The sequence below is a fragment of the Sphaerodactylus townsendi genome, linkage group LG02, assembly GCF_021028975.2.
Source record: "Sphaerodactylus townsendi isolate TG3544 linkage group LG02, MPM_Stown_v2.3, whole genome shotgun sequence".
Lineage (NCBI taxonomy): Eukaryota > Metazoa > Chordata > Lepidosauria > Squamata > Sphaerodactylidae > Sphaerodactylus > Sphaerodactylus townsendi.
In genome coordinates, this window is record NC_059426.1 from 115,612,120 (window position 1) to 115,638,980 (window position 26,861).

The 26,861-nt window shown below is 40.1% G+C and overlaps 1 protein-coding gene across 5 annotated transcripts in view; it reads right to left on the bottom strand.

Annotated features, from left to right (window-relative positions):
• The window catches only part of AMBRA1 (autophagy and beclin 1 regulator 1), a 191,761-nt gene that overhangs the window by 28,629 nt on the left and 136,271 nt on the right, over positions 1 to 26,861 (bottom strand). For 4 of the 5 annotated variants that reach the window (XM_048485240.1, XM_048485239.1, XM_048485237.1 and 1 more), the window contains one exon: positions 19,461 to 19,600. In XM_048485240.1, the coding sequence (XP_048341197.1) occupies positions 19,461 to 19,600 (140 nt within the window). Of the gene's footprint in view, positions 1 to 19,456; positions 19,601 to 26,861 lie in introns of those variants that run through there. The other variant, XM_048485241.1, reaches the window with a different exon arrangement.

Consider the following 26,861-nt stretch of genomic DNA (forward strand, 5'->3'; position numbering starts at 1 on the left):
ACTAGCTGTATAAACGGCTTAGAAATAGGGAAGTGGAGTTCTTTCTAGACTGTGCAAGAGCGACCCAGTCAAGAGGAAGAGCCGGGTGCTACAAGACCAAGCAGGACAGAAAAGAGTATAATGAATAAGGGAGCAGCTGAGGGTAAAGGCATGCAGGCCCATGAACCCCACAGGTGGGTCATGTTTTGAGGTGGTAGAACAGACAGCCAATGATAAGTTCTTGCTTTGGATGTTTCTCCATGTAAAAGCGCCATCCAAATAAAAAAGAAGCATAAGAAGGGAGAAAGATTTCAGACCCTCCCCAAGTGTACTGTGCTGTTGGCAGTTAGAAATAGAGAAACATTCAGAAAATGATTATGCATAAATTTTCACCTGAAGTTCAAAGGAGTACAATTCATTCTTACAACCTCAGATTTCTTCCACCTCATTCTCCTGCACTCTTGATCCAGATCTTCAAGTGACAGGAATAATGTTTATACCCTTTTAAAGCCTCACAATGTTTGACATCATGTTACCCTCTCTAGAAAAAAATTCTTTGAATACAGGAATGGGAACACCAGGAGGAAAAAATAAATAAAAACCCAGATTACAGCCTGGGTTATCTGGTGTTAAGATAACTGACTCCACAGCAATTGAATGAGCAAAAATGACAAACATGCATGCTGGCAACACAAATAGCATTTCAGCGCGGGTTCTTTTCATCCTCAGACAATTTTTAAGAAGGTCTGCACAAGAGGTCTAGGAGCATTAGTGACAATAACATTTTAACGGCAGCATGAAATGGTAGTATACTGTAGCTGTATTGTCGAAGGATTTCACGGCCGGAATCACTTGGGTGCTGTGTGGTTTCCGGGCTGTATGGCCGTGTTCTAGCAGCATTCTCTCCTGACGTTTCGCCTGCGTCTGTGGCTGGCATCTTCAGAGGATCTGATGTTGGGAAAGCAAGTGGAGTATATATCTGTTGGAGTGTCCAGGGTGGGTGGGGAAACCTTGTCTGTGAGTAACAAAGGCGGCAACCAGGTCAATAGTTGAGGGCATCTGAATAGAAGTATGAGTAACAATGAAGACTATAGCCTGGGAGTAACCCTGTAGATAGCAAGGTCACTGGTGGGAGCATCTGAATAGAAGTATCCTGGCCTTTGTTTCTTTTGTCTATGGTCATCCTGTGTTTGTGTGGAGCTGGTTTGACACAGTCTTGACCCTAGTATCTTTCAACACTGGTAGCCAAGTTCTGTTCATTTTCATAGTTTCTTCCTTCCTGTTAAAATTGTCCATGTGCTTATGGATTTCAATTTAGCTTCTCTGTGTGTAGTCTGGACGTAGTGGCTTTCAGGAGTGGTCCAGAATTTCTGTTTTTTTTCAAATAATATTTTATGTGTCCAGGTTGGTTTTATCATATGTGTTCTGCTGTACTTGCTGGATTTTTTTCTTGGCTGAAATAGTCTGCAGGTGCCTCTCGTGTTCTTTGATGTCGTGTCGGTTCAGCGCTGCGTTTGGTGGTTCCTATGTAGACTTGTCCACAGCTGCATGGTATGCGATAGACTCCTGCAGTAGCTAGGGGATCCCTCTTATCCCTTGCTGACAGTAGCATCTGTTGACTTTTCTTGGTGGGTCTGTTGATTGTTTGTAGGTTGGGCTTCGTCATCAGTTTTCGTCTGCGATCAGTGGTTCCCTTTGATGTATGGTAAGAACACCTTCCCTCTTAGATGGCCTCTTTTTTATCTTTTGTTCATGTGGCTTGTTCTTGGTCTTGCAGCCTTCTGATTTCTGTATTAGAGTAACCATTAGCCTGTAGAGCCCTGTTTAGGTGATTCAATTCTCATCTTGTAGGAGGTGAGGTTCACAGATTCTGTTTGTCAGCGATGTACCAAAAGTTTTTATGGTGCTCCTTTTTTGCCCTGGATGGTGATTGTAGTTTTTTAGATGTAGATATCTGTCTGTGTGAGTAGGTTTTCTGTATACTGTGTGTCCCAATTGCTGGTTTGGTTTTATGGATGACTAAAACATCTAAAAAAATGGCAGATTTTCCTTCATTTCTTTCTCCATAGTAAATTGGATGTTTGGGTGGATCTTGTTGATATGGTCCAGGAACTTGTTTAGTTCTTCTTTCTCCGGTGGCTCCAAATGGTGAATGTGTCATCCACATTAACTTGGAACCATATGGTGGGCTTTTGGTGCTGTTTTCAGGGCTTGTTTCTCAAAATGTTCCATATAAAATTCATGCTATTACACAGGGCATTTAAGAGGGCTACCCATGGCTACCCCATCTTCTTCTGTTCATAGTCATTCATTATCCCACACTGGAAGTAGCTGAGTATTGAGACAATGTTGAAACAGGGCTGTGATGTCTTTTTTGGGAATTTCTGGTTAATGAGTGCGTCATGGTGTCTGCTATGGGGACAGCTTGGTGAATAGGGACACCACATCAAAACTGATCAGTTTGTCCATTGGGGTTGAGTTTGGAGTTTGCTGATTTTTTTTTCAATGTAGTGAGTTGAGTCCTTAATGTAATGTGTAGTAAAGTCCAATATGGATTTGCAGTTGTGTGGCCAGAAACTTTTGCCACAAATCATATGTAAGAGATCCAATTGCACTCACAATAGGTCTGGAGTGGGAGTGGAGTCCTTGTGTGGATTTTTTGGGAGTCCATAGGGAGTCTAGGAGGGTGAGCTTCAGATTTGCAGGAAGACGTTTGCAAAGCCGGTTGGATCAATTGAGGGAGTTTTTAATCAAGGTGTTGGTTTTTCCTGGTGATTTTTTGTTGGTTGGGTCCTGTTTTAACTTTTTGTATGTTGTAGGGGGTCCAAAAGTTGTCTGATTTTTTCTTTGTATTGGTCTGTTTCCACTTGATAAATCGCGTGGCATTTACCTTTATCTGCTGGTAGAATGATCATTTCTCAATGAGAACTGAGATCTTTGATCGCTTTTCTCTCTTTCCTTCTTACGTTACTTGAGGGAAGTTTTCCTTTTCTCAGAATCCTCGCTGCTTCCCCTCCTACTTCCTCCGCTTCTTCCTCAGGGAGATGATGATAAATCGCTGATTCCACATTAGCGATGATGTTTTCTGCACTGGAATTCTGGTGGTGGTAACAGCAAAATTGCCTCCTTTGCTAAGATGGATACTTCAGCCTCAGAGAGTTGCCTCTCAGTCAGATTGATGATGGTATCCCGTGATGATTGTCCAGTACAGAGTTTCACCTGATGTTTTTTGGCATTTGTCGAATTTTTTAGTTTCTGCCTTTTAGTGTGGTAAGCCATGTCTTTCTCCATTTTGCTGTAGGTGAAGTTGTCGAATTTTATCCCAGTCTTGTGCACTCATCTTTTGGCTGAGTATTGATATGAAGGACTAATAACTCCCTGTCTAAGTTTGCTGTAAAGTTCTTTCTTGAGGTGGTGTGAATTCTCTCACGTAAAAGCGTACGTTCTAGGCGGTTATAGATGCGGTGAGCCTGTGGTGTTTTGAAAGTCCTTTTGGCTGCAAGAAATAATGGGATAGTACCTGTGTCTCTGCAGCGTAGAAGAAAGGTTAGGAGAACATTGTGCAAGGTAAGTGTGCTTTCCTGAGCCGTAGTTTTTCCAATTTCCGTGTGTCTTGGAACAATTTCTCCCCGTAGAGATGTTCAATGTATTGTCGCAGGCTTTCACGGTCGGAATCACTTGGGTGCAGTGTGGTTTCCGGGCTGTATGGCCGTGTTCTAGCAGCATTCTCTCCTGACGTTTCGCCTGCGTCTGTGGCTGGCATCTTCAGAGGATCTGATGTTGGGAAAGCAAGTGGAGTATATATCTGTTGGAGTGTCACTAAAAAGAGCCATCTAGAGGGAAGGTGTTCTTACCATACATCAAGGGAACCACTGATCACATAGGAAAACTGATGAAGAAGCACAACCTACAAACAATCTACAGACCCACTAAGAAAATTCAACAGATGCTACGTTCAGCAAAGGATAAGAGGGATCCTTTAGCTACTGCAGGAGTCTATCGCATACCATGCAGCTGTGGACAAGTCTACATAGGAACCACCAAACGTAGCGCACAGACACGTATCAAAGAACACGAAAGGCACTGCAGACTATTTCAGCCAGAAAATCAGCAATAGCAGAACACATGATAAAACCAACCTGGACACTTAGAATATTATTTGAAAAAAACAGAAATTCTGGACCACTCCTAGGAAAGCCACTCACGTCAGACTACACAGAGAAGCAATTGAAATCCATAAGCACATGGACAATTTTAACAGGAAGGAAGAAACTATGAAAATGAACAGAACTTGGCTACCAGTGTTGAAAGATACTAGGGTCAAGACTGTGTCAAACCAGCTCCACACAAACACACAGGATGACTCATAGACCACAAAAAAAGAAACAAAGGCCAGGATACTTCTATTCAGATGCTCCCACCAGTGACCTTGCTATCTACAGGTTTACTCCCAGGCTATAGTCTTCATTGTTACTCATACTTCTATTCAGATGCCCTCAACTATTGACCTGGTTGCCGCCTTTGTTACTCACAGACAAGGTTTCCCCACCCACCCTGGACACTCCAACAGATATATACTCCACTTGCTTTCCCAACATCAGATCCTCTGAAGATGCCAGCCACAGACGCAGGCGAAACGTCAGGAGAGAATGCTGCTAGAACACAGCCATACAGCCCGGAAACCACACAGCACCCAAAATATACTGTAGCTACTCATTAGCATGCATTTCACATCGGCTACAAAATCTTGGATCAAGTGCAGCAAACAAAGCTTAAAAATGGAAAAATGTCACTTATATCAAAAACAATACTTTGGATAACTTCCTGCCTTGGATAGCACAAGGCAGTCAGAATGTCATCTGCAAGCCAAGCAAAACGATAAGTCTCATTAAAAAAGAGATGCTGGAAAGGAGCGAAATAACCTCACAGACAATGTGGGCAGAGCCAATAACAAATGGAAGGTTTCTAAGAAAGTATTCTGGACCTACTAAAAGCTCATTTTGTGGCTGGAAATTCAAGTCCACAAAACCAAGAAGATATACATGCATGTGTTTATTCATTTTCTTCTTTCTAGAATTCTGGTATTTTTTAACTTTTAATGTGAAATATTTGAGAGAGTATTGAAGCCTATTAGACACCAAGACTCAAAATGCATGCTACAGCAAAGTGATATGGACTCGAGAATATAGCAACAGAATTTTTTTTCTGAAGAAGGAAACCCTCACTTCTTGAAGCCCTTTTTAACTTTTTGATGATCTTATTTTCCATATGTTTTCTGGTCTCTCTCACAGCTAGGAGGTCTAGAAGTTTGCTGCACTGTTTTTATGGATTGCTTGACCTTCAGATTCTGTATTCAAAGCCATAATCAATAATAATGCAGATTTCTACAGTCTCACAATGTTTTGCTCTGGGCTGCTTGGCTCTCCAGCAATCCAAGTACAGTTATGGAACAAACTCATAATTTGATACGGTAGGCATATCTTTAAACACTAAAAATGGTTGTAAAAATGATCTGTGAAGTAGGAGGTACAAATGTTAGACGATTGATCTGGAATTTGGCAAAAATTGAGAATGTAAATGGTTTTGAACATCACAGATTTTAAAAAGAAAATTTATAATAATTTTTCACTAAGCCAATGAAAAGAATATGAACAAATATCCTGTATGTCATATATCAAATTAAGTACAAGATAGAAAATTACCATATCACTCATAATTTTGCACCAGCTGCTATCAAATATAAATCCATTTTTGTCTAATAAACCTTTGTATCTTAGAATATTCTCCTTTCACCACTCAGTCTTATTTCTATTCCAGTATAGGATAAATAGTTACCATCACAAACATCTCCTGAACCTTATGTTTAAGAACATAAGAACATAAGAACAAGCCAGCTGGATCAGACCAGAGTCCATCTAGTCCAGCTCTCTGCTACTCGCAGTGGCCCACCAGGTGCCTTTGGGAGCTCACATGCAGGATGTGAAAGCAATGGCCTTCTGCGGCTGTTGCTCCCGAGCACCTGGACTGTTAAGGCATTTGCAATCTCAGATCAAAGAGGATCAAGATTGGTAGCCATAAATCGACTTCTCCTCCATAAATCTGTCCAAGCCCCTTTTAAAGCTATCCAGGTTAGTGGCCATCACCACCTCCTGTGGTAGCATATTCCAAACACCAATCACACGTTGCGTGAAGAAGTGTTTCCTTTTATTAGTCCTAATTCTTCCCCCCAGCATTTTCAATGTATGCCCCCTGGTTCTAGTATTGTGAGAAAGAGAGAAAAATTTCTCTCTGTCAACATTTTCTACCCCATGCATAATTTTATAGACTTCAATCATATCTCCCCTCAGATGTCTCCTCTCCAAGCTAAAGAGTCCCAAACACTGCAGCCTGTCCTCATAAGGAAGGTGCTCCAGTCCCTCAATCATCCTCGTTGCCCTTCTCTGCACTTTTTCTATCTCTTCAATATCCTTTTTGAGATGTTTACCTTCCCGCATTTTCTTATGTACTACAGTTTTGTTCATCCATACACTATGCCATATTTTACGAGATCTCTCACCTGGTAAGCTTAACTGTTCCCAAGCTTGCACTAATAGTTGTCTTGCCACTATCTAAAGCAGATGTTAGCAGATATCTTTTTACCTGCAATATATCTACAGACATAATACTTAGGAGAACTTCCTTAGGATCACAGGCTAGTTCACATTCTAGAATATTAGTAATCACTCTGAATACGTTGGTCCAAAGCCTGTATTCTAGTCAACATTGCCACTGGATAAGAAAAAACATTGCCAATTATTTATTGCAACACCAACATTTCTCAGAATTTCCAGGCAATATTTTTATTGTATTTTATTTATTACATTCATACAAAGTCCACCTATGTAAAAACCAGGCTCAGGGCAGCTAACACATGAGTTTGCAACTCTATCAGATTTAAGGTACCATTAATAATGTTTTCCCTAACGTCTATGTTGACTGATACCCCCAAAATATCATTGGGCAATTTAAACTAAAGGACTTCTCAAATACTTATCCACGAATCTTTTCCCCATCTCATTTTATATACTGTGCCCCTACTTTCAGTATCTGCAAGTAAGCTGTAGATTGCTGCTACCAATGGCTTGTGAGCTTCAGTTTGATTGAAAATGCACTCAAGTCTAACTAAACCTGTGATAATTTCTGAAAAGCAACAAGCGCATTTCTCCCAATGACATTCTCATGAAGCTTGACTCAATTTGGCACCAAAAGAACACAAACATAATTGAAGGGGTCATGCTGGGACTAGTTTACTGTCCAAGCAACCTAAGCAGTTGCTTGGAGCACCAAATCAGCTGTGCAGCACACACAAGGAGGTCTCTGGAGTAGCTTCCGCCAGTTGTCAACATTAAGAGCCATGCTGTGGGTTCAAGACAGCCTACTCTGCAGTCCATCTTGGCAGGGTGGAATGGGAGAAGGATGCTTGGAAATGTGAAATGTGTTGAGCTGAATCTAGTAAGCGGTGGTGCTCCGTGCTGAGAAGATATTTGAAGTTCAGTGCTCTAGCTGCCCTCTAAGTCGATGACAAGGTGGAATTATTTAGACTATTTGCAGCTTCTGGTCTAATTTATTCCACTTTGAAGGAAAATTCTTAAATGTTCTTGAATGGCAGAGGATTGCAAGTGGAGAGATTAAGCTATGCTCTTCCTTTCCCCCAGCCAGTTTTTATACAACTAATTTATTCAGTTATTTAACTTTCTCACTGAGACTCAAGACAGATTACATGGTTAAAAAGAATGAAAAAACTAATAAACAATACAACAAGACTAGGATAATAAAAATTAGGAACAGTGCAAAAAATCACACAGGATATGTCAATTGATACAGAAAATAGAATTACAAAAGTAGAAAACAATGCAATAACAGATGGATAATTAATACAACAGATAATATATAACGTTCGTATATTAAGTGCCATCAAGTTGTTTCCAACATTTTGCAACCATATGAATTACTTATAACATCTTACCATCAACAGCCTTTGTCAGGTCTTAAACAGCTGAGGACAGTGACTTCCTTTATTTTAGTCAATTCATCTCAAGTTGGGTCTTTTTTTGTGACCAAAAGCCTCAGTTTAGTCATTTTAACTTCTAGAGCCTGATTTGATCTAATACCCACTTATTTGTTTTTTTGGTGGTCCACAAAATCCACAGAAGCATAACTACTGTTCTGTTCTCCTAAGCACCTTACTGAACAGTTCCATTCTACTATTGTCCTATTACTGGTACCTTTGTAAAAATGCCTCCTGAATAATTCAGTTTTGCATAATTTGTGGAGACTTCGTTACCTTCTCAAACAGACCCTTCTTTAATATCACAACAGTGAATGTTTGTGCAGCTATCTTCTCCATTTTCAGGGTGGCACCTTCAGGTTTTGCTCAGTTTAATTATGCAGAAAGACCTGAAGATGTTCCAGAATGGTTCTCAATCAACCTGGCCCAGATTAGAAACCAGGAATAACTGGCTACATCATTTATCTGTGGAGAAGGTTTTCAAAGCAGTGAAAAGATAACTACCTCTTTGAATGGCAGAGGGAAGGCATCCTAAGTCAGTGATTGATTTATGATGGTGTAAAGATATATTTTCACAATATGGAAGGCTGAAGGACCATTGTACTTCCTACATCTTATAGGGTCCAGCTAATCCTTGCTTTCTCTGTTAAAAGCCATGTGGTTATTCTGGTCTCAGCAATATTGCTGCAGAACTAAGTAATTCAAAGGGCAAAATACTTTCAATCATATTAATTTACCCTGATGATGGCTAACTACTTTGACTCAATCCATCTGGCCACATGGATCCAAGTCACTGTGACGTCAAGACCATATTGCAATGCACACTGCATGAAATCTGCCCTTGAATTCACCTTAGGAACTCCAGCTAGTACTATCAGGAGCTAGGCAAAATAAGACACTCCACTGGGGTACCTATCAGCTACTAGATTCAGTTCAAAGTACGTGCTAACCATTTCAGAATCTTAGAGCACTTCTGGCTCCTTAAGATAATTATAAGTCTTTTAAGTATCATTCTGAGCTTAGTTACACTCTTCTAAGCTCACAGACTTTAACAGACTTAGGACAATATAAATGCTTAGGATGGCAATGTTCATCTACCACTGATTAAGATGTTCTGATCTTTTAGAATCAGTTAAGCTACTTAGATCCTGTCAGAGTAGAGAGTGACTTAAAACCGTTAAGCAGCTTGAAGTGCTCTAAAGGTTTAAAGCATTTTAAATCGTCTAAGCAGCTTGAACTTCAATTAGCCTTCACTTAGGGCCTACTTTAACTCCCTATGGTAGTTGAGCAGTCATTAATACTTAAACAATTAAAGACTAAAAACTTCAAAGCAACTTGTTCATATGCAGCCTTAAAAATTGATTCACAGCAGAAAGAAACTGGTTCAAGCAGAAAGCAGACTTCACGTTAAGAACATTACAAAAATGTAAGAGCAAGTCTGTATTCTAACGGGTACTGAAGCATTACATTAAATTGCAAGCCCGTACTCACTTAAGCCCCAAGTTGCTGTCTGGCTTAAATTTCAATGGCTGCAAGATCTTTAACCTTGATTTTGTTTTGCAGAATGGGAACATAGGAGAACAATGTAGTCGATCCATAAATGGCAGGAGACCAAAGACTAGGAAAAGGAATGTTGTGACAAAAGATACAAGAAAAGGACTCTGCCAGGTGGTAGTGGAGGAGGAGGAGGAGAGGGGGGAATAGAAGAGAAGAAAAACAGAATTGTTTTTTCAGCCTGTCAAAACTCACCCTTCTGCATCATCCTAACCAACAAGGGAAAGGAAGATAAGCCAGTAGCATTATACACTGAACTGCATCCATAACTCACTTGTCCTTCACCTGTTGCCTCATACCTAGTCTGATAGTAAAAAAATAGATTTCTTAAAAAAATAATGTAGTTGAAATGAAAATTTCACCTGCAAATCCAAGGAAAAATAAGGCTAGAAAAAAGTCTTGCTCTTTTAACCAAGGGTAATGGAATGTTGTTTGCTAGTTTATGCTACCGGTATTTACCTCCTGGTCATGAAATGCTTCAGCTGTTTCCATGGGTTAACACTCTATTAAAGGGAGAAGACATTTTTTCTCCACGCCTGCTGGGAACTCTAAGAAATACATGGCAAAGCAGACAAGAAAACAAGGTAAAAGGGAAAGAAATAGGGTATGGAAACAGGGGCCTTGCCAGACAAGAGCATAATCAGCAATTGTTTACTGTAATATATACCTCTTTTTAAATATCTAGGTTCCCTTATTAGGTCTTCTGATATTATGGATGATATTCAGGGCACTTCTGAACTTTCATCTCCTCTGGTTGATCTCTCTTCTTCGTTTCTTGTCATTCCTCATGGCTCTCCTTTAAATCCGAAGACAGGGTTTTTATCTGCAGTCAGGATTCTTCTTCCCTGGTTCCGTCAATTTTTTAATCAGTGCCTGATGTTACTATTTCCCCCTTTTCGCAAGTGAGAGCTCTTTTTCTTTTCAGATCACATCAACAGTAATGTCACTTACCGTCGTTAAACATAATTAAAACTGTTATTTACTTTCTGTTGATTCTAATTACACTTGGGTTCAACTTGCTACTTTATCTCATTTGGATTACTGTAATTTTTTTTCATCTTCCTCCTAAGTCTCTTATTTCTTACATTCTGCCAGTCTCACTTCTTCTGCACATAAATTTGTCTGTATTTCACCATTTGTATTTTTGTGCCACAACCTTTCCATTTCACATTCAATTTACAATTATGTTATTTACTGGAGCATCTCCCTCTTCCTATTTGGTGGGTCAACAGATCATTTGAGTAGCGAACAACATAATTCAATCTTTAGCATATAAAATCTTGTTAGATTTAATTTTGAAAAGTATCCATTCTCTTTGATTTGCCCTTTTGGTCTCTATGGTCTGGGGGCTCTCTGTTGCTCATTTGGTCTCATTTTGTTTTTCTGTTTCATATCATGTTTTTCCCTTACTGTGCATTATGTATAAAATGTATTGCTTGCTGATATTTGGTTAACTAATTTTCTTCACTTGTTTTCCTTTTTTAAAAGACACATCTGTTTCAAGGTATCCTGTAACTAAGTTTAACTTTTTGGCATTTTGCTTCTCTTCCTACAGGTTTTAATTATACTACATTTTGTTTTTGCTGTCTATTTTGGATTATAAGCAATTTATGTCAGGTTCTGTTTCCATATGTGTTCTGTATAGATTTTTTGGGCATCCATCAAATATTATCAAACAGACATTTTATACAATCCACTACAAAGTTGCCCCATTGTTGACATAACCTTAGATTTGCATGAAATTGATTTGAAAACAACAAAAACAGCACCTTGATGGCAATCCAACACTTTAACAGCACAATCCAGATCGCGAGGCAGCTGGGAAGGTGCCGCTGCTACACTGCCTCCAATGGACTTCCCAGGGATGTGGCACGCCAAAGAAAGGGAAAAGAAATCCCGGCTGCTAAAAAACTCCCACAGGGGAAAATGCCAAATTTCCCATGGTATAGGTCTGAGGCCAGGTAGGGCAGCATTCCTAGGCTGGAAGTTGGCTCCATCCCTGGGAATGCCTCTGGTCCACCCCTGTTGTGCTGACAGGACCAGCTGTGGCGCGGGGGCAATGACGTACTGCCCAGCACCACACTCAGGCATCATGGAGTGCCATGTCATCCATCCACCAGTGTTTTTGTCCCTCTGCCAGAACTAGTACCAGAACGCAAATCTGCTGGCACAGGCCCACGCTGCATCCAAGAGTTGATTTTCCCTCTCTCTCTCTCTCTCTCTCTCTCTCTCTCACTCACACACACACACACACATGGGGGGGAGAGAGAGAGAGAGCGAGAGAGAGATTGGGCCATTAAAAACTGAAATTACTGAATCAGTCTTGAATTGTTGCAAGTTTTCTTTGGGTGAATAGGTACTACACATTTTACCAGTTATGAATCAAGAAGCTGTACAATTGCGGAAAATAGATGTCTGTAAGAAATGGCCAATAATTATCTTAATTCTTTGCGATGAGTCATCTGAACAAAATTAACATCAACATCCTGTACCATCTGAAGACTATCTGCCTATCTCTGCATGTGTGTCCTTTTCTCCCAGAACAATTGGACAGACACTGAACCCAAGACCATAGAAAACTTTTTAAAAAATCTGAGGGACTTGTATCTGTGAGAGAGCTTTTAACGATGGCAAGCATGTTCAAAGATGAACACAAGGTATAGAAAGACAAGGACAAGGAACTTTGCTGTGTCAGATGGGAACTCTCTCTGAGCAAGGTTGGAGAAAGCCTCTTGAAAAGAATTACAACAAATGCATTGTTATAGCTGAACAACTTTAACTCAACAAATGCATTGTATAGCTGAATAACTTGCTATGGGTATCTTTTGGGGTAGATAAAGAATCATACAGACATATGACCAGCAAACATGGAGGATGTTAACTGAAATAACTGAAGAATATGAATAAATTGTTGATGTCAGTTGATTCTTCCCCAGACCTATTAGCTTACAGACCTCATACTGAGTTAAACAGCAGAAATTGTGGAAATATTGAAATTATGGAGCTGACAGATAGGCAGAGGTAAGAGACTGTACCTGAAGTTATCTTTAGTTATGTTTTAGCTCATATAAAGATTACTTTTCAGGAGTATCAAGAGTCTCAATGAGGGAACACAGCTAAGATTGTAGTGAATTTATAGAGAGAGAATGGAGAAGTTCTCACTGAAGTATCAGGAGAAATAAATGTTGTGGTTTGAAGAGGAACAGAGTTGGAACATGAAGAATGGTTTCATACAGAATATTTTTATTTTGTTGTCAGAAGTTGAGACTGAATTACAGATCTGGTGAACAAGTTACAGATTAGGTGCTTATAGAGCCTGTAAAATGACAAAAGCCAGTGAAGACATGCATGTCACAGCATTCTTTTGAGTGTGTTGCCCAAGAAATTCGAAGGTAGGAAATTGTTAGGTAACAGGAAAACTTCTTAAGTTAAGTGGACTGATAGGATGTAGAATGAAATGGAAAGAGTTAGATGGTTTTTTAAGTCAGTTTGGTATTAGGGGTTTTGTTGTATAAGACTCAGGACAAAGGAATTCGGCAAGTAGAATCAGGAGGAGGAAAATGATAGAACAGTAAATAGAGAAAACAGAGGCATTGTTTTTTAAAAGGCACATATTCTACTCACCCTTTTTTCCCGAAGAAAGTTACATATTTTGAAAAGATATCAGTAGAATAAGCTGTGTTACTCTTTCATAGCAAGCACAAAATAAACGTTATGTATTACTTGAAAATCTCTATATATAACTGAGCAAGCCTAGAAAGTGGAGATGACTCACTTCCAGCCAACTGCCATGCACTTCCAGCCAATCTCCATGCATGACTCACTTCCAGCCAATCACCATAGACACACAGCTTGTGGGCAGGGCTTACATAGAACCAGTAAAAATTCCACAAAACAGTGGAATTCAGTGGTTATTTGCTCAATACACAGTGGACTGCTTAGCTTTTGAGATATAATGAGACTGGACCATCCAGATGAGGGCACCCCAGACAACCCCAAGGTATAACTTGGGGGACATTTTGAGCTGTAGGGAAGTAAGAAGGTGCCCATCTAGAATGCTTTTTAAAAAATACTAGGCTACAAATATAGTCCACTAGGCTACATTTAAATCCAAAAATCTCTTTTTCAATGAAATAAATTAAAAAGTTAATTGCCAAAGCTGAGTATGGAGGCAGAGAAAGATTGCCTCTGAACATACATGAGGGAGTTTTCTTGACAGTTTCTCACTGCTGATGTGTTAAGGGAAGTTGGAAGTTGCTTCCAGCTTATGGTGACACTATGAATTAATTATCTCCACAATGCCCTATTGTTAACAGTCTTGCAAACTGAAGGTTGTGGCTTCCTTGACTGGGTTAATCAACTTCATACTGGAGCTTCCTGTTTTCCTGCTGCTTTCAACTTTTCTTAGCATTAGTGTTAGTCTGAAAGACCTGTTAACAATAGGATGTTTGGGAGGACACTGATTCATAGGATCACCATGAGCTGGCAGCCCTTTGACAGTACTTAACATATGCCATTATTGTCTTTTCCAGGGATTCTTGCTCTAGCTATGCTTTAGAGAAAAAACTGGCTGGCCTGAAACACATTAATAGCTTTAAAGATTAACTGATGCAGGTGTCTAGGAAGAGGATGATGATGAGGGAGTAGGTGACACGAGGCCAAGGGGGGAGGAAAGGCAGGAGGGGTTGGCCCCCTCAGAGAGTGCTGTTAACCCACCAATAGTTTTCTAGAGTTTGTTGTATTTGTTCATACAACAGGCTGAACTGCTAGTCCTATCTAACTTAACATAGCAAAGATTTAGCTCATTTTGAGCTATGTGAAATGAATTACCAGTCACCAAGTTTTTTTAAATACACGAATGTTTTGAATAGAAATGTCATAAACTAGGTCTTTTAATCCACTGTTAACAATTTTTTCTCGTAAAAAAATTGTTGAAAGAGTTCAATTCATGCACAGGGCAAAGGGCTTAAATGCATGGAAGCTTATGCTACTTCAAGGTGTCATAAGACTTTTATTTTCAAGAGGAGGGTTACATGAATATACACGAAAAATGAAAATATTTGAGTGTTTGCTAATGTATATTGTTGAACAGATGACAATACATAGGGAGGAAAGGAAGATGTCAAGATGATATTTGCTCTGCAGTACTGTTTCCCAAAGGAAGATGAAGTGTTATCATTGACCAGGATGTAAGAATTTATCTGTCACATTTTAAATTTCCCTAACAGTGTTGGCTGATTGCCTGGAGAGGGATTACAGTTATGAATCTCTGTACATCATTATTTCATTATAAATAGTAAAGATGCATACAAACAATCCCCTTTCTGCCATGAAGTTCACTATATGACCCTGGGGCAGTCAGTCTAACCAATTTCACAGGCTTGTGAGGATAGAAGGGAGTAGGGTAAAAATATACTTCCTGCCTTGAGATCCTTGAAGTGTAAGATAAAATGCAATTCAAATAAACAACAAAAAATACAAATAGGGGATCACTGAATTAAAAATCTTTCACAGAAATTTTATGTAATTCTTGCAAGGAAGAACAGATAGGGTTAGATTTTATGAACTGTGAAAGGAAAAGGCATTTATATTATGTGGTTTCATAGGACTTTGTGCTGTCTCCTAAGCATATACATGAAAGTCACTGGGAATATCTTCAAATATTGCAAGAAAAAGCTAATCAAAATATGAGCTACTTTATACATATGCTGTTCAACACACTAAAGTGACTGAAAACTAAAAAAACTCAAGGATTTTATAAAAAAATATGACAAGCAGAGTGGATTGGTAAAATGCCCATTTACTTCTACACTGAAAATCACTGAGCTGTCTAGCTGTAAGCAAGTAGCATCACATTAGTCAATGTTTTAACATGTCCTGGGGGGATAGAAAACAGCAAGTGAGATAATTCATACACACAAACACACACAGACAGAGTACAAGGTGGTAAAGGTTATTAAGCTGATCCACAGTCTGTAAACATGTTGAATCACTACAACAGAAGTGCAAAGATAGAATTCTGGATTCATGATTCTGCTACCACAAATACAAGTACCACAGAAATCTCTCACTTTCCAGCTCATTACTGAGGTGACAGATACAATTATTATTGCCACTCAGGTTGCAAAGTAGCATTGCCTTCCTGGGCAATATTACCAAGTTCCTCGTACAGCTTCTACTGCCAGAGTAACTATAAGAAATAAGGACTTCTAACCAATGGGGGTTCAAAGTTGAACAGCTAACACATTTCAGTGAACACTAGAATGAGAACACTATTGTACTTCCAATCCTTTGCTCATCATTCATCCATCCAGGCTACTCACAAAAGGCAAACAATGCATTTGGGTCTCTGTTGCTGGGAGGCATCTCCACTAATGACTGAATAGGCTAGTGAGAAAATGGGGTCAGTCAGCAGACATACATGACAGATGTAGGCACTGTAAGATGGATGGCTGTATACTTTGCAGCATTAAAATCTAGGTGAAGCTTGAAGTTCTTAGAGGAGCATCTATGGCCAGCTGAAATTATACATGTCACAACAGACAAAAATGAGGTAAAAAAAAGAGGTGACACAGTTTAAATTGTGTCTCAAATGTGTGGCTATGCTATTTTCCGTATCATATGGCAAGGCATTATTAAATAATATATAGCCAGCTGTATCAGATCATTCATTTCTGGTTACATACTAGGAAACCAGGGCTTTGACTGTAACTTTACACTCTGTAGATAAATAATAGTTACTAGATGAATTCATACCACTATAATTTGTCAATGCTTCCTTAATAGTTTTTGAAGAAACATTTTGTCCATCTTTAGCCCAGGGATCTGCAATTGGCCATGCTGGCAGGGGCTGATGGGAATTGTAGTTCATGAACACCTGGAGAGCCGCAGGTTGCAGACCCCTGGCTTAGCCTCTTGTTCAAAAACACTATAACAGACAAGAATGGCAGATAGGTGGGCAGGATAAGTGGCAAAGTTTGGTAGACACTGGAGCTCTGCCACAGTCTTTAAAGTACACCATTCAGCATTTCAAAAGTAGAGCTCAAGACAAAGAAAACTCTAGAATACTCTTTTCAACATGACCGAAGAGAGTCAGAGTTGGGAGTAGTTTTCTGGTAGGGATTAGTAAAGAAGCACATATATTTAGATGTACTTATCTGTCCCATACTTACTTCCAGTCTTGAGAGGAAAAAGCCCCTAATATAATATAATATAATATAATATAATATAATATAATATAATATAATATAATATAATATAATATAATATTAATTGCCAGTACTGAAATCAACTTTATCTAGGGATGTGCAGTTGGATATTTCTGATCCAAAACAGTGTCTGAAATTCCAGGAAGCACTGGATGGACCGACTGTCGAGGACTGGCCCCTATTGGCCGCGATCCTCCCTCTTTCAGCAGTCCATCTTGACATAAGAATATGATGATGGACTGCCAAGGAAAGGCTGGGGTGGCTGGTACTTCTGTGGTGGCACTTGACAGCCCATGCTTATGTCCATATTCATCTGGCCACCCTTCCTGAGGGAGCTGCCTAGGAGGTGATTCTGGCCAGTCTGTATGGGAAGGGCACCAGACTGGAGACTCAGGGCATGCTTGGGCTCAGGGACGTAGGTGGGGGGGGGGGGGGGTTCACGGGTTCAACCCTTCCCCATTACATCTTCACATATTTCTTAACGGGGCAATTCCCCAACGATTGCTTAAGGGGAAAGCACTTCAAAGTGAGTTTCAGTACTTTCAGTATGTGAAGGCTTCACAAGAGACCAGCCTGCCCAGAGGGTGAGGGAAACTCACCCCTCAGCTGCTAGACACTGGCAGGGAGTTGATGGCCCATCTCCGCCGCCTCCCCCCTAGCAGCCAGAGGGCGAAGGAAACTCGTCCCTCGGCTGCTAGGCACTGGCAGGGAGGCCATGGTGGCAGCAGAGAGGGGCCGCCGCCGCTGTCTCCTTGCCTAGCAGTCGAAGAACGAGGGAAATTCACCCCCTCCCATCTGCCAGGCAGGGAGGAGGGCTGGAGCCCCGCTTACTCGCAAGTAAGTGGGGCTCCATACACGGGGGCGGCCGGAGTGGGGTTGTCTCTGGGTGCCATTTGGCCCCGGTACGCCTCTGAAAGCGGACACGATTCCCTAATAAATGTGGGGATGCTTCGCAGTTGGCCAAACAGCCACGTTTGGAGGCTCACCTTTTCTTTTCCCGGTTTTCCAATTAGATTGGGAGGGAGCCGTGATTTTTCAGGCTAGCAAAACTAATCAAATGTTAGTAGTAAATTACTTAAAATCCACTTTACAGTAACCTTCTAAATGCCACAGAAAAGAGAACAAAGAGCCCCTCCCCTTTAAAGAAAGCCTTTGAAGGCTGAAAGAGGATGGGCAGAGATGAAGCCAGTTCTTTTCAGTTGCTTGATAAGAGCTTTGATTTCCCCAGAAAGTCCAGGCACAGCTTTGGGAAATCTGATGCAAAATTCTTTTGGCTTAAATTTCATAGAGTTTGGAGCGATTCCCTCCAGCTTGGGGAGGCGTGGCCACGCTCAGGGGCAGGGCCCCACCCCCTGAGCCCCGCCCCCTGAACCCACCCCATTAAAAATTTATACAAACGTCACTGCTTGGGCTGTCCATATCCATGTCAGCCCATGCTCATGTCGAGGCTCAGTTTCATCCAAGCTTTGAAGACTCACTATCAGGAGATGGGGCTTGGGACCTGCATGATTAAGGGTACCACCACTGCCTGTGACTATTCCTGAGACTATCCCAGGTGGTTGTGTCTCAATTCCTGAGACTATCCCAGTCCTATTCCTATTCCTGAGCTATTCCTGAGCTTCCCCACTCTGGATGCCACCATAAATGAAATAAGGAACTCCCAGTATTTTGAGATTTCTGAATTCATCTCCCTGCCCCCAAATATTGGAAATATGAGGACTGTATCAGCTTCTGCTGGTGTCAGAGGTGTTAACCTAACATCCAGAAGTTGGTTCTACTCTGCTTTCAGTCAACATTCCTGAAACTGAAATACTCCCCAAAATGAATTCCTGAAATCGAACCCACACTCTCGAAATTTAGTGAAAACTATATTCATGTATTTTCTGAAACTACAAGCGTGCAATTAAAACAAATTTTTTTGAAATGTATACTCCTAATTGAATCTACCTTTTCTGAAACCTGCTCTCCTGGGTGCCATCACATGGGCAAGCAAAGATTCCCAGTAAAGAGAGAAAACCAAGCGAAGCAAATTAAAACCCTTTTGATTTTTGTTGTCTTAAACAACTTATATAACGAATAACTGAGCAGTCAACATTAAAGCCAATAGACGTGAAAAAATCAGATGCATTACTACAGTTGATTATCTCGACACTGGCAACCATAGAGTACACAGAAGGCTACTACTCTGGGACACCTGCTAACCAAATCATGAAGAATGAAATTCTCATAGTTAAACTGATGTTGTGCAGGAGCTCTGTCCAGTACTGAAACAGGAAGTAGGTTTCTGCATGTTGTATTCTCGCTAAAATTCATGCTCACCTGTACCTGTAACATATAGGTAATCCCTATATGTTAAATGAAATAATATATTTTAAGTAAAGTTGATGACATTTGCTATGATTTTCTTGGTTTTGCACTAAGAGCAAATTATGATAAATATCTCAAACTTTTAATGTTTGAATTGAGACAATGGATAAAAATGTATAGATAGTAAGGACTACTAACAAATTTACACAGTAATCATTTGGGATTCATCATTCAGATAAGGGTGAAGAAGAGACTAAACCTTGAAAGTGTAATTATAAATTAAGATAAGAAACTAATAACATGTTATAACAAAAAGGACAACAAAAGGTTGAGATAACTTTCAGGTGCTAAACCATGTCACTTACTCTGGTCGACAAATCACTAGGTCCCCTTTATTAGTGCCATATGCCAATCCCAAGCCTGGTTCAGGCAGCCAGCGAGCAGAGTTTATGCTGACATGCCTCCTTTGGTCAGCAGGCATTGGGTACAGGACATTGAACACTCTCTGAAAGAAAGAAAAAGAAAATCACCACTGACTCCCACAGATGATGAAAGTTAGTCAGCAGACAAAATAACGTCAGTCTTTTACCTGCTGTTAAGACAATCACATTGTAATTCAAACATAACCATAAACATTTAACATGCTGATTAGAAGGCAGCTGGATAGCAAATGTTCTGTTGCAACAGTCAATAAGTACAGTCCATAGGCACTGTGAAAGTACAGCCTATTGGCATCAGGCTGGACTCTAGCATAATCAGAATCTTCTATGATAAGGGCCCACTCTATTATGAAGTAATTTGTCACTTGATAATTGGGAAATTTTACTGAAATTTTTCTCAAACAGTTTACTGAAATTTTACTCAAACAGTTTTACTGAAATTTTACTCAAACAGTTTAACATAATGTCTGGGATGTTTGGGTTAACAGCTCAAGGACTGAGTTGTTAACACCTTCTCTTTTTCTCACCCCACTCTGATCATAATCTCCTTCAAAAAAAGAAGATGCCAGAAGGAAGGAAGTTGGGAAATTGTCCCAGTTATGAGCAGTGACAACTAGAACGTCAAGACCAGGAGCAGACTGACCCATGTTCCTTCTGCTGTCTAGTCCCACGTTCCTTCTGCTGCTACCCAGTAAGACTGAAACAAAATCCAGGTACCACATTTTCTACTTGTAGCCTGTGAGAGGAAACTCCAGTCACTGCAGGAATTAAATCTATTTGTTTGGTTATGACTTCAGGCTTATGGACATGGTAGCAGTGATTATAGTATTTTTTGTGTACTTGCTGCAACTCCAAACCAGCAGAAGACAGAGCGTGTGTTTTAGGAAGGCCTCTACTAAAGTAAGTGAGGATTGTGTATTACCTTTTATGCTGGCTTATGTGTTTATGAATGCAAATTAACTAATATTCTATTTTAGATTTTTATGACATGCTTGAACAGTAATCTCTACTTTATGGAGTGTGGTAAGACAGCTAATTGTTTAAATTATTCACAGGAGAAGGCCTGGGGAACATTGGCTGTTGTGGGTTTTCTGGGCTATGTGACCATGGTCTGGTAGTTTTTGCTGTTAATGTTTTGCCAGCGTCGATGGCTGGTATCTTCAGAGGCATGCCACAGTGTAGTGAGGCCCTGGCTGATACTAGAAATACAGTATGATCTGGGTTATGGACATCATCCCTGCCAAGTGCCTTCTCCCATTTAACAAAGAAGCTCCATGATATAATGAAAAGTACAAGGTGATGAAGCTATTAGGAAGTTTAGTACTCATTGTAGAGCCCAAAGTGTGGCAATGTTTTCTGCTACTCCAGAGATTAGGACAAAGAGTCATGGGTTCAAGGTACAGGAAAAGAAATGCCACCTAAATATTAGGAGGACCTTCATGATGTTAAGGGCTGTTCGATAGTGGATACACTGCCTTGGTGTCATGACGTCTCCTTCTTTGGAGGTTTTTAAACAGAGATGGATTACCATCTGTCAAGGAATGGTCCTTGTGGTCTCTTCCAATTCTATGGTCCTTGTAGTCTCTTCCAATTCTATGATAATCTCCCATTTTCAGATATGTTGGTTATGTCTTATGACACCCTATAGAGCTGGGATCCCAAATGGCTTGGGACCAGACTACTCATGGGAGTACTTTCTGCCATATAGATTGGCCTGGGTGCTGAGGTCACAGTTCTTTTCTTTGAGTAAAGAAGTTAAGTAGGCTATTTCTGCCAACTTTAATACTTTGGCCACCACCCCTACCCATTCTTCAATTGTAGAAATAGCTTTTCTCATTTCTGCACATAGAATATTCTTGCTGCTGCTGTCATATATAAAAGGAAGGTTCCGGGGTTTTTTTCAGAGATCTATCTATAATTCTCAACAGATAAACCTCAGGTTTCAGTTGTATATTTGTCTTTAAAATATTTTGAATTATTGTATCTATTGACCCCAAAATTCTTTACCTTTTCCACAAGACCACCATAAGTGATAAAGCCCCGTGTTGATGTTCATATTTCCAATTCTTAGTTGAAACATTTTATGCATCTTTGTCAGTTTTTCTGGTGTTATACACCAACAATACATTTTATAAAAGTTTTCTTTCAAATTGGAGCTTAATGTATATTTAAGCCCCTCCAATCACATTTTATCCCACTGTTCAAATTGGATATTATACCCAAAGTTGGTAGCCCATTTTATCATACATTCCTTGACCTGTTCTCCTTCTATTTCCAGTCTCAACAAAAGCTCATACTTCTTAGCTGTAAAATGTTTGTCATTTTGTGCATAGTTCCCTTTCAAATTCCATCTTGGTATCCTCAAAACCATACACTGTCTAATTTGAATCTCTCCTGTAACTGTGAATAACAAAATCAATCACAATGAAAATGTGTTGCATGTTCTCTAGTTTTCATTTTACATTCCCCTCTTAAGCAATGTAAGACATCAGTATATTTTATTTATTTATATTTATTTTTTCAATTTCTATACCGCCCCATCCCCGGAGGGCTCTGAATCCATCTCTTTTCAAAAGTGATTACACGTCTGTATAGTGTTTCTTGTTGTGCTAAGTTTAAATTTATTCCATACTCTTAAGATGGTATGTCTAATATAGTGACTATTAAAATGTTTGTTAACTTTATTTCTTTACCATACCACAGATAGGCATGCCAAGCAAATTTCAAGTCATGTTTTTCTCAGTTCAGCAATGTCCTATTTCTTAATGTAATCAATTCTTTCATTCAGACTAAACAGTAGAAAGCAAAATACAACTTCAAATCTGGAGGCGTCCCCCCCCCCCTTTCACATTTGGAGTAACATATACATAATTTGAGGTCTTTCCCCTTGCCAGACAAAATTTGTTATATCCTTCTACCATTATTTGAATAAAGTACCATTTAGCAAAATCAGTATTATTTGAAGTAAGACTAACATTCTTTGTAAAATGTTCATCTTAATCACTGAAATTCTTCCCAACAGTGAAAACTGTAATTTACTCAATTTTAACAAGTCCTTTTTAACTTCATTCCATGCTTCAAGCTAATTAAGCACAGAGTTCTTATTTGATAACACCACACCAAGGTACTTTACTTTTTTTCTCAATTTTATGTATCAGCTCTATTTGATCTTGTAAAATCATATTTTAGTTATAATCTTTGACTTCTGTTTGTTAATTTTAAACCCTGCCATAGCACCAAATTCTTTCAGTCAAGACATTAATGGTTCAGCTGCCTTTACAGGGTTTTCCAGAATTAACACCAAGTCATCAGCAAATGCTCTCAATTTATAAGTCTCTTTCTTAATGGTTATGCCTTCAGTCCTCTCAAAAACTCTTATAACTCTAGTTAAATCTTCCAACATTAAGTATAAACAGAGAAGAAATAGTGGGCAACCTTGCCTTGTTCCCTTCTGGATCTCACACAATTTTATTAAGTTTCCCTTAACAATTATTTTCTGTACTGTATAAATCAATTTCACTCTTTTCATAAAATTATCTCCAAAGTTTGTATTTTCAAAGACCTTAAACAGAAAGGACCAGTTTAAATTGTCAGATGCTTTATCTGCATCCCAAAAGATCAATGCTGCTTGTTTTCATTCTGTTTTTCCAAATACTCCAGGACATCTATCACAATTCTAATATTGTTTCTCAATTGTCTTTTACGTAAAACAACAACAACAACAACAAATACCACATTAGTCTTCATGAATAGGCCCTTGCAACACAATTTTCAGTCTGCTAAAATTGTTGTGAATATCTTGTAATGATTATTCAATATTATTGGTCTATTTTGTCAAGGATACAGCTAGTCCTTCTTTAGGTATCAATGCTACCTAAGCTTTCCTCAATGAATCTAGCATTTTTCCTCCTTGTAAAATAGTACTCATTGTACTATTCGAAGGCTTTCATGGCCACAGTCGAAGGCTTTCATGGCCAGAATCATTGCCAGGATCCTCTGAAGATGCCAGCCACAGATGCAGGCCAAATATCAGGAGAAAAGGCTACTGGAACATGGCCATATAGCCCGGAAACCCCACAACACCCCAGTACTCATCTCTGTATTTTATAACAGTTGTAGAATCTCATCTTCAAAATATGACTGTATTGATTCTTCTGGACCTTTCAATGGTTTCTAAACTACAGCCCAATCTTTGTCAGTAGTGACTCTCATCTTGTGGAATGGGTTGTCAATGGAACGTCATCTTTTGAAGTTTAGGAGGTGCTGGAAAACTGCTTTATTTGCTAGGGTTTTCAATGGGGCCTAAGCAGCAGGCATTTTCTTAGGCATATTCTTCTCCTGCTGCCTTCAACTTTTCCTAGCGTTATTGTCCTTTCCAGTGACTCTGGTCTTCTCATAATGTGATCAAAGTACAATATACTTAGTTTAGTCATTTTAACTTCTAGGGAGCATTCAGGTTTGACTTGATCTAGAACCCATTGATTTGTCTTTTTGGTGGGCAATGGTACCCATAAAACTCTCCTCCAACACCACATTTCAGAGAACTAGCTTTCTTCCTGTCATTTAGCTCTAGGCTTCTTTTATTCTCCAAGGCTTTCAAGATGGATTAATTACTTTGCTATTGTATTGGAATAGCTATTCCAGTTGTTTTATTTATTTTTATTCACTATTATGTTTCATTGTAAGAGATGATTTTGGAGGGTTTTTAAAAGTGGAAATTCTTAAACAAAGCCAATTTATATTGCTCACTAATTAACCAACAAACCAAACACAAAATTGAAGCAACTTTCTTTCAACTAATACCAATATTAGTGTGCCATTTTAATCCAGAAGATACAGGTTGAGAAGGCTCTGGAGCAACCATCCTTTGGTGCTATGTCAACAAGATGTGTTACCTTCCTCACACCTTCCCTCACATGCTACAATTCAATAAGTTATTATCTTAGTAACAGTGCTGCATCCAACTAATGATTTCTGGTTCACCCTTATCCTGCAAATTAGAATTGCAAAACAGCTTCCATGTGGTCTTCTATGCGCTGCAGTCCTGGTTTGGAAGGCAAACACAAGTCATTATTTGCCACCTGGATTTAAATTTAAACCATGAACTGAGTTAAGTTTAAATTATTATTATTGTTGTTGTTATTGTTGTTGTTGTTGTTACACACATAACAACACAGCACAAGTGTCTGGAATTCATCTCTGAATATCGAGTCCTTCCCAAGGACCTAGGATATCAGAGGTATTTGCGTAGAATATGTGCAGTTCCTAGAAGTGCTGCTTTCTGCAGCATGTGGACTGATGTTCTGTCCAAGTTTAGGCTTTCCAGATGTTTTTCAAGATTTCTTGGGATTCCTCCTAGAGCACCGACTACTAGTGGGATTATTGTTGTTCCTTTTTGCCACAATCGTTCAACTTCAATTTGTAGGTCCTTGTATTTTGTGATCTTTTCCAGCTCTTTGTCCTCTACCCTGCTGTCAACTGGCACAGCAACATTTATGATCCAAACATGTTTTTTCTCTATCACTGTTACGTCTGGGGTGTTGTGTGCCAGGTGTCTGTCTGTCTTCTAAAGTCCCAGAGTATTTTTGCTTCTTCATTTTCTGTGGTCTTCTCTGGCTTGTGCTCGTACCAGGTCTTGCAGAGAAGAGGAGCAGTGGAGAACAGCAGTGGGCCAGAAAGGGCTGAGGAGCTCTGATTATTTCTTTACAGAGGGCTTTTCTCAAAGCCACATCTTTTAAACAGTGTATTTTAAACAGGGGGTTTCTCTTTTTTTCTCCTTGTCCTAGGGCTGCTGATTGGTGGAGGCTGCTGAAGGGGTGGGGCTTCTCACATTTGTAAATCTTTTCAGTTAGTGCTGAAGGGGTGGGGCTTCTCACATTTTTAAATTTTTTCAGTTAGTCTCTGGAACTAAATAAGAACATATTTTAAGGGATAGTAGAAGGTATAGAAACCTTAAGAGGGAGGCACTAATTAAAATCAGTATTTGAATATCTAAACAAAATTAGATATGAAGGCAGGAAGCCAGCAGGGTGATGGGGGCTTTCCAGTGTTTTGCACTGAGTGTCACATGTATGACTATCTGCCACTAGGGCAGAAGTCATGGGTGTGCCCTCGCTGCAATGAGCTCCTGGCACCTGCTGCTGAACCTCTTGAAGCTAAGGTGGCAGACCTGGAGAAGCTGAGAGAGGTAGAGAGGGCAACAAACGAGGCTTTCAGGGACCTAGCAGCCGGGTCCCACTCCCAAGGTGACATCTCTTCAGATGTCATGGAGAATGAGAGTCTGGGTGACGGAGGGTGCCAGTCTGAGGTGGTGGAAGATGCTCCCTTAGATGGGACCCCTTCCTTAGCTGGTGGTCAGATATCCTCTCGCACCGAGGATACCCCGCTGGGGGGTGGGGGGCTCCATGTAGTGGGTGATTCGATAATTAGGAATATAGAGAGTTGGGTTTGTGAGAGGCGTGATGACCGCATGGTGACTTGCCTGCCTGGTGCGAAGGTTGCGGATGTCACGCTTCATCTAGATAGGCTGTTAGACAGTGCTGGGGTGGAGTCAGCAGTTGTGGTCCACACTGGTACCAATGACATTGGGAAATGTAGCCGGGAGGTTCTGGAAGCTAAATTTAGGCTGCTAGGAAAAAGGTTAAAATCCAGGACCCCCAAGGTGGCATTCTCAGAAATGCTACCTGTTCCATGCGCAGGGCGAGCTAGGCAAGCAGAGATACAGGGTCTCAATGCATGGATGAGAAGGTGGTGTAAGGCAGAGGGTTTCAGCTTTGTCAGGAACTGGGGAACCTTTTGGGATAAGGCAGGCCTGTACAAAAGGGACGGGCTTCATCTTAACCAAAGAGGAACCAGGCTGCTGGCGCTCAACATTAAAAAGGTGGCAGAACAGCTTTTAAACTGATCCCTGGGGGAAAGCCGACAGGAGCTAAAGTGACTTCGGTTCGGAATACAGAGTCCATGGGGATGCAGACAGAGAGGGAGATTTTTCTAAATCAACCGCATACAAGCGAGGAGCATAGCAATGTGATAAGTGATAGTGTCTACAAAAGGCTAGAGGGCAAAACACATAAATCCCAGGTTAGGGACAGAGACAGAGGCATACAAGTGTCTTATGCTAATAGTAGAAGCATTCGACCTAAAATGGGGAGCTTGGAGTACAGAGTTTTGAAGGAGGACATTGATATAGTGGGCATCACAGAGACATGGTAGAATGAGGAGAACCAGTGAGATGCTGTTATCCCAGGTTACAGGCCTCTACAGGAAGGGGATAGGACAGGGCGTGATTGGGGTGGGGTGGCCTCTACATCAAAGAGAGCATAGTGC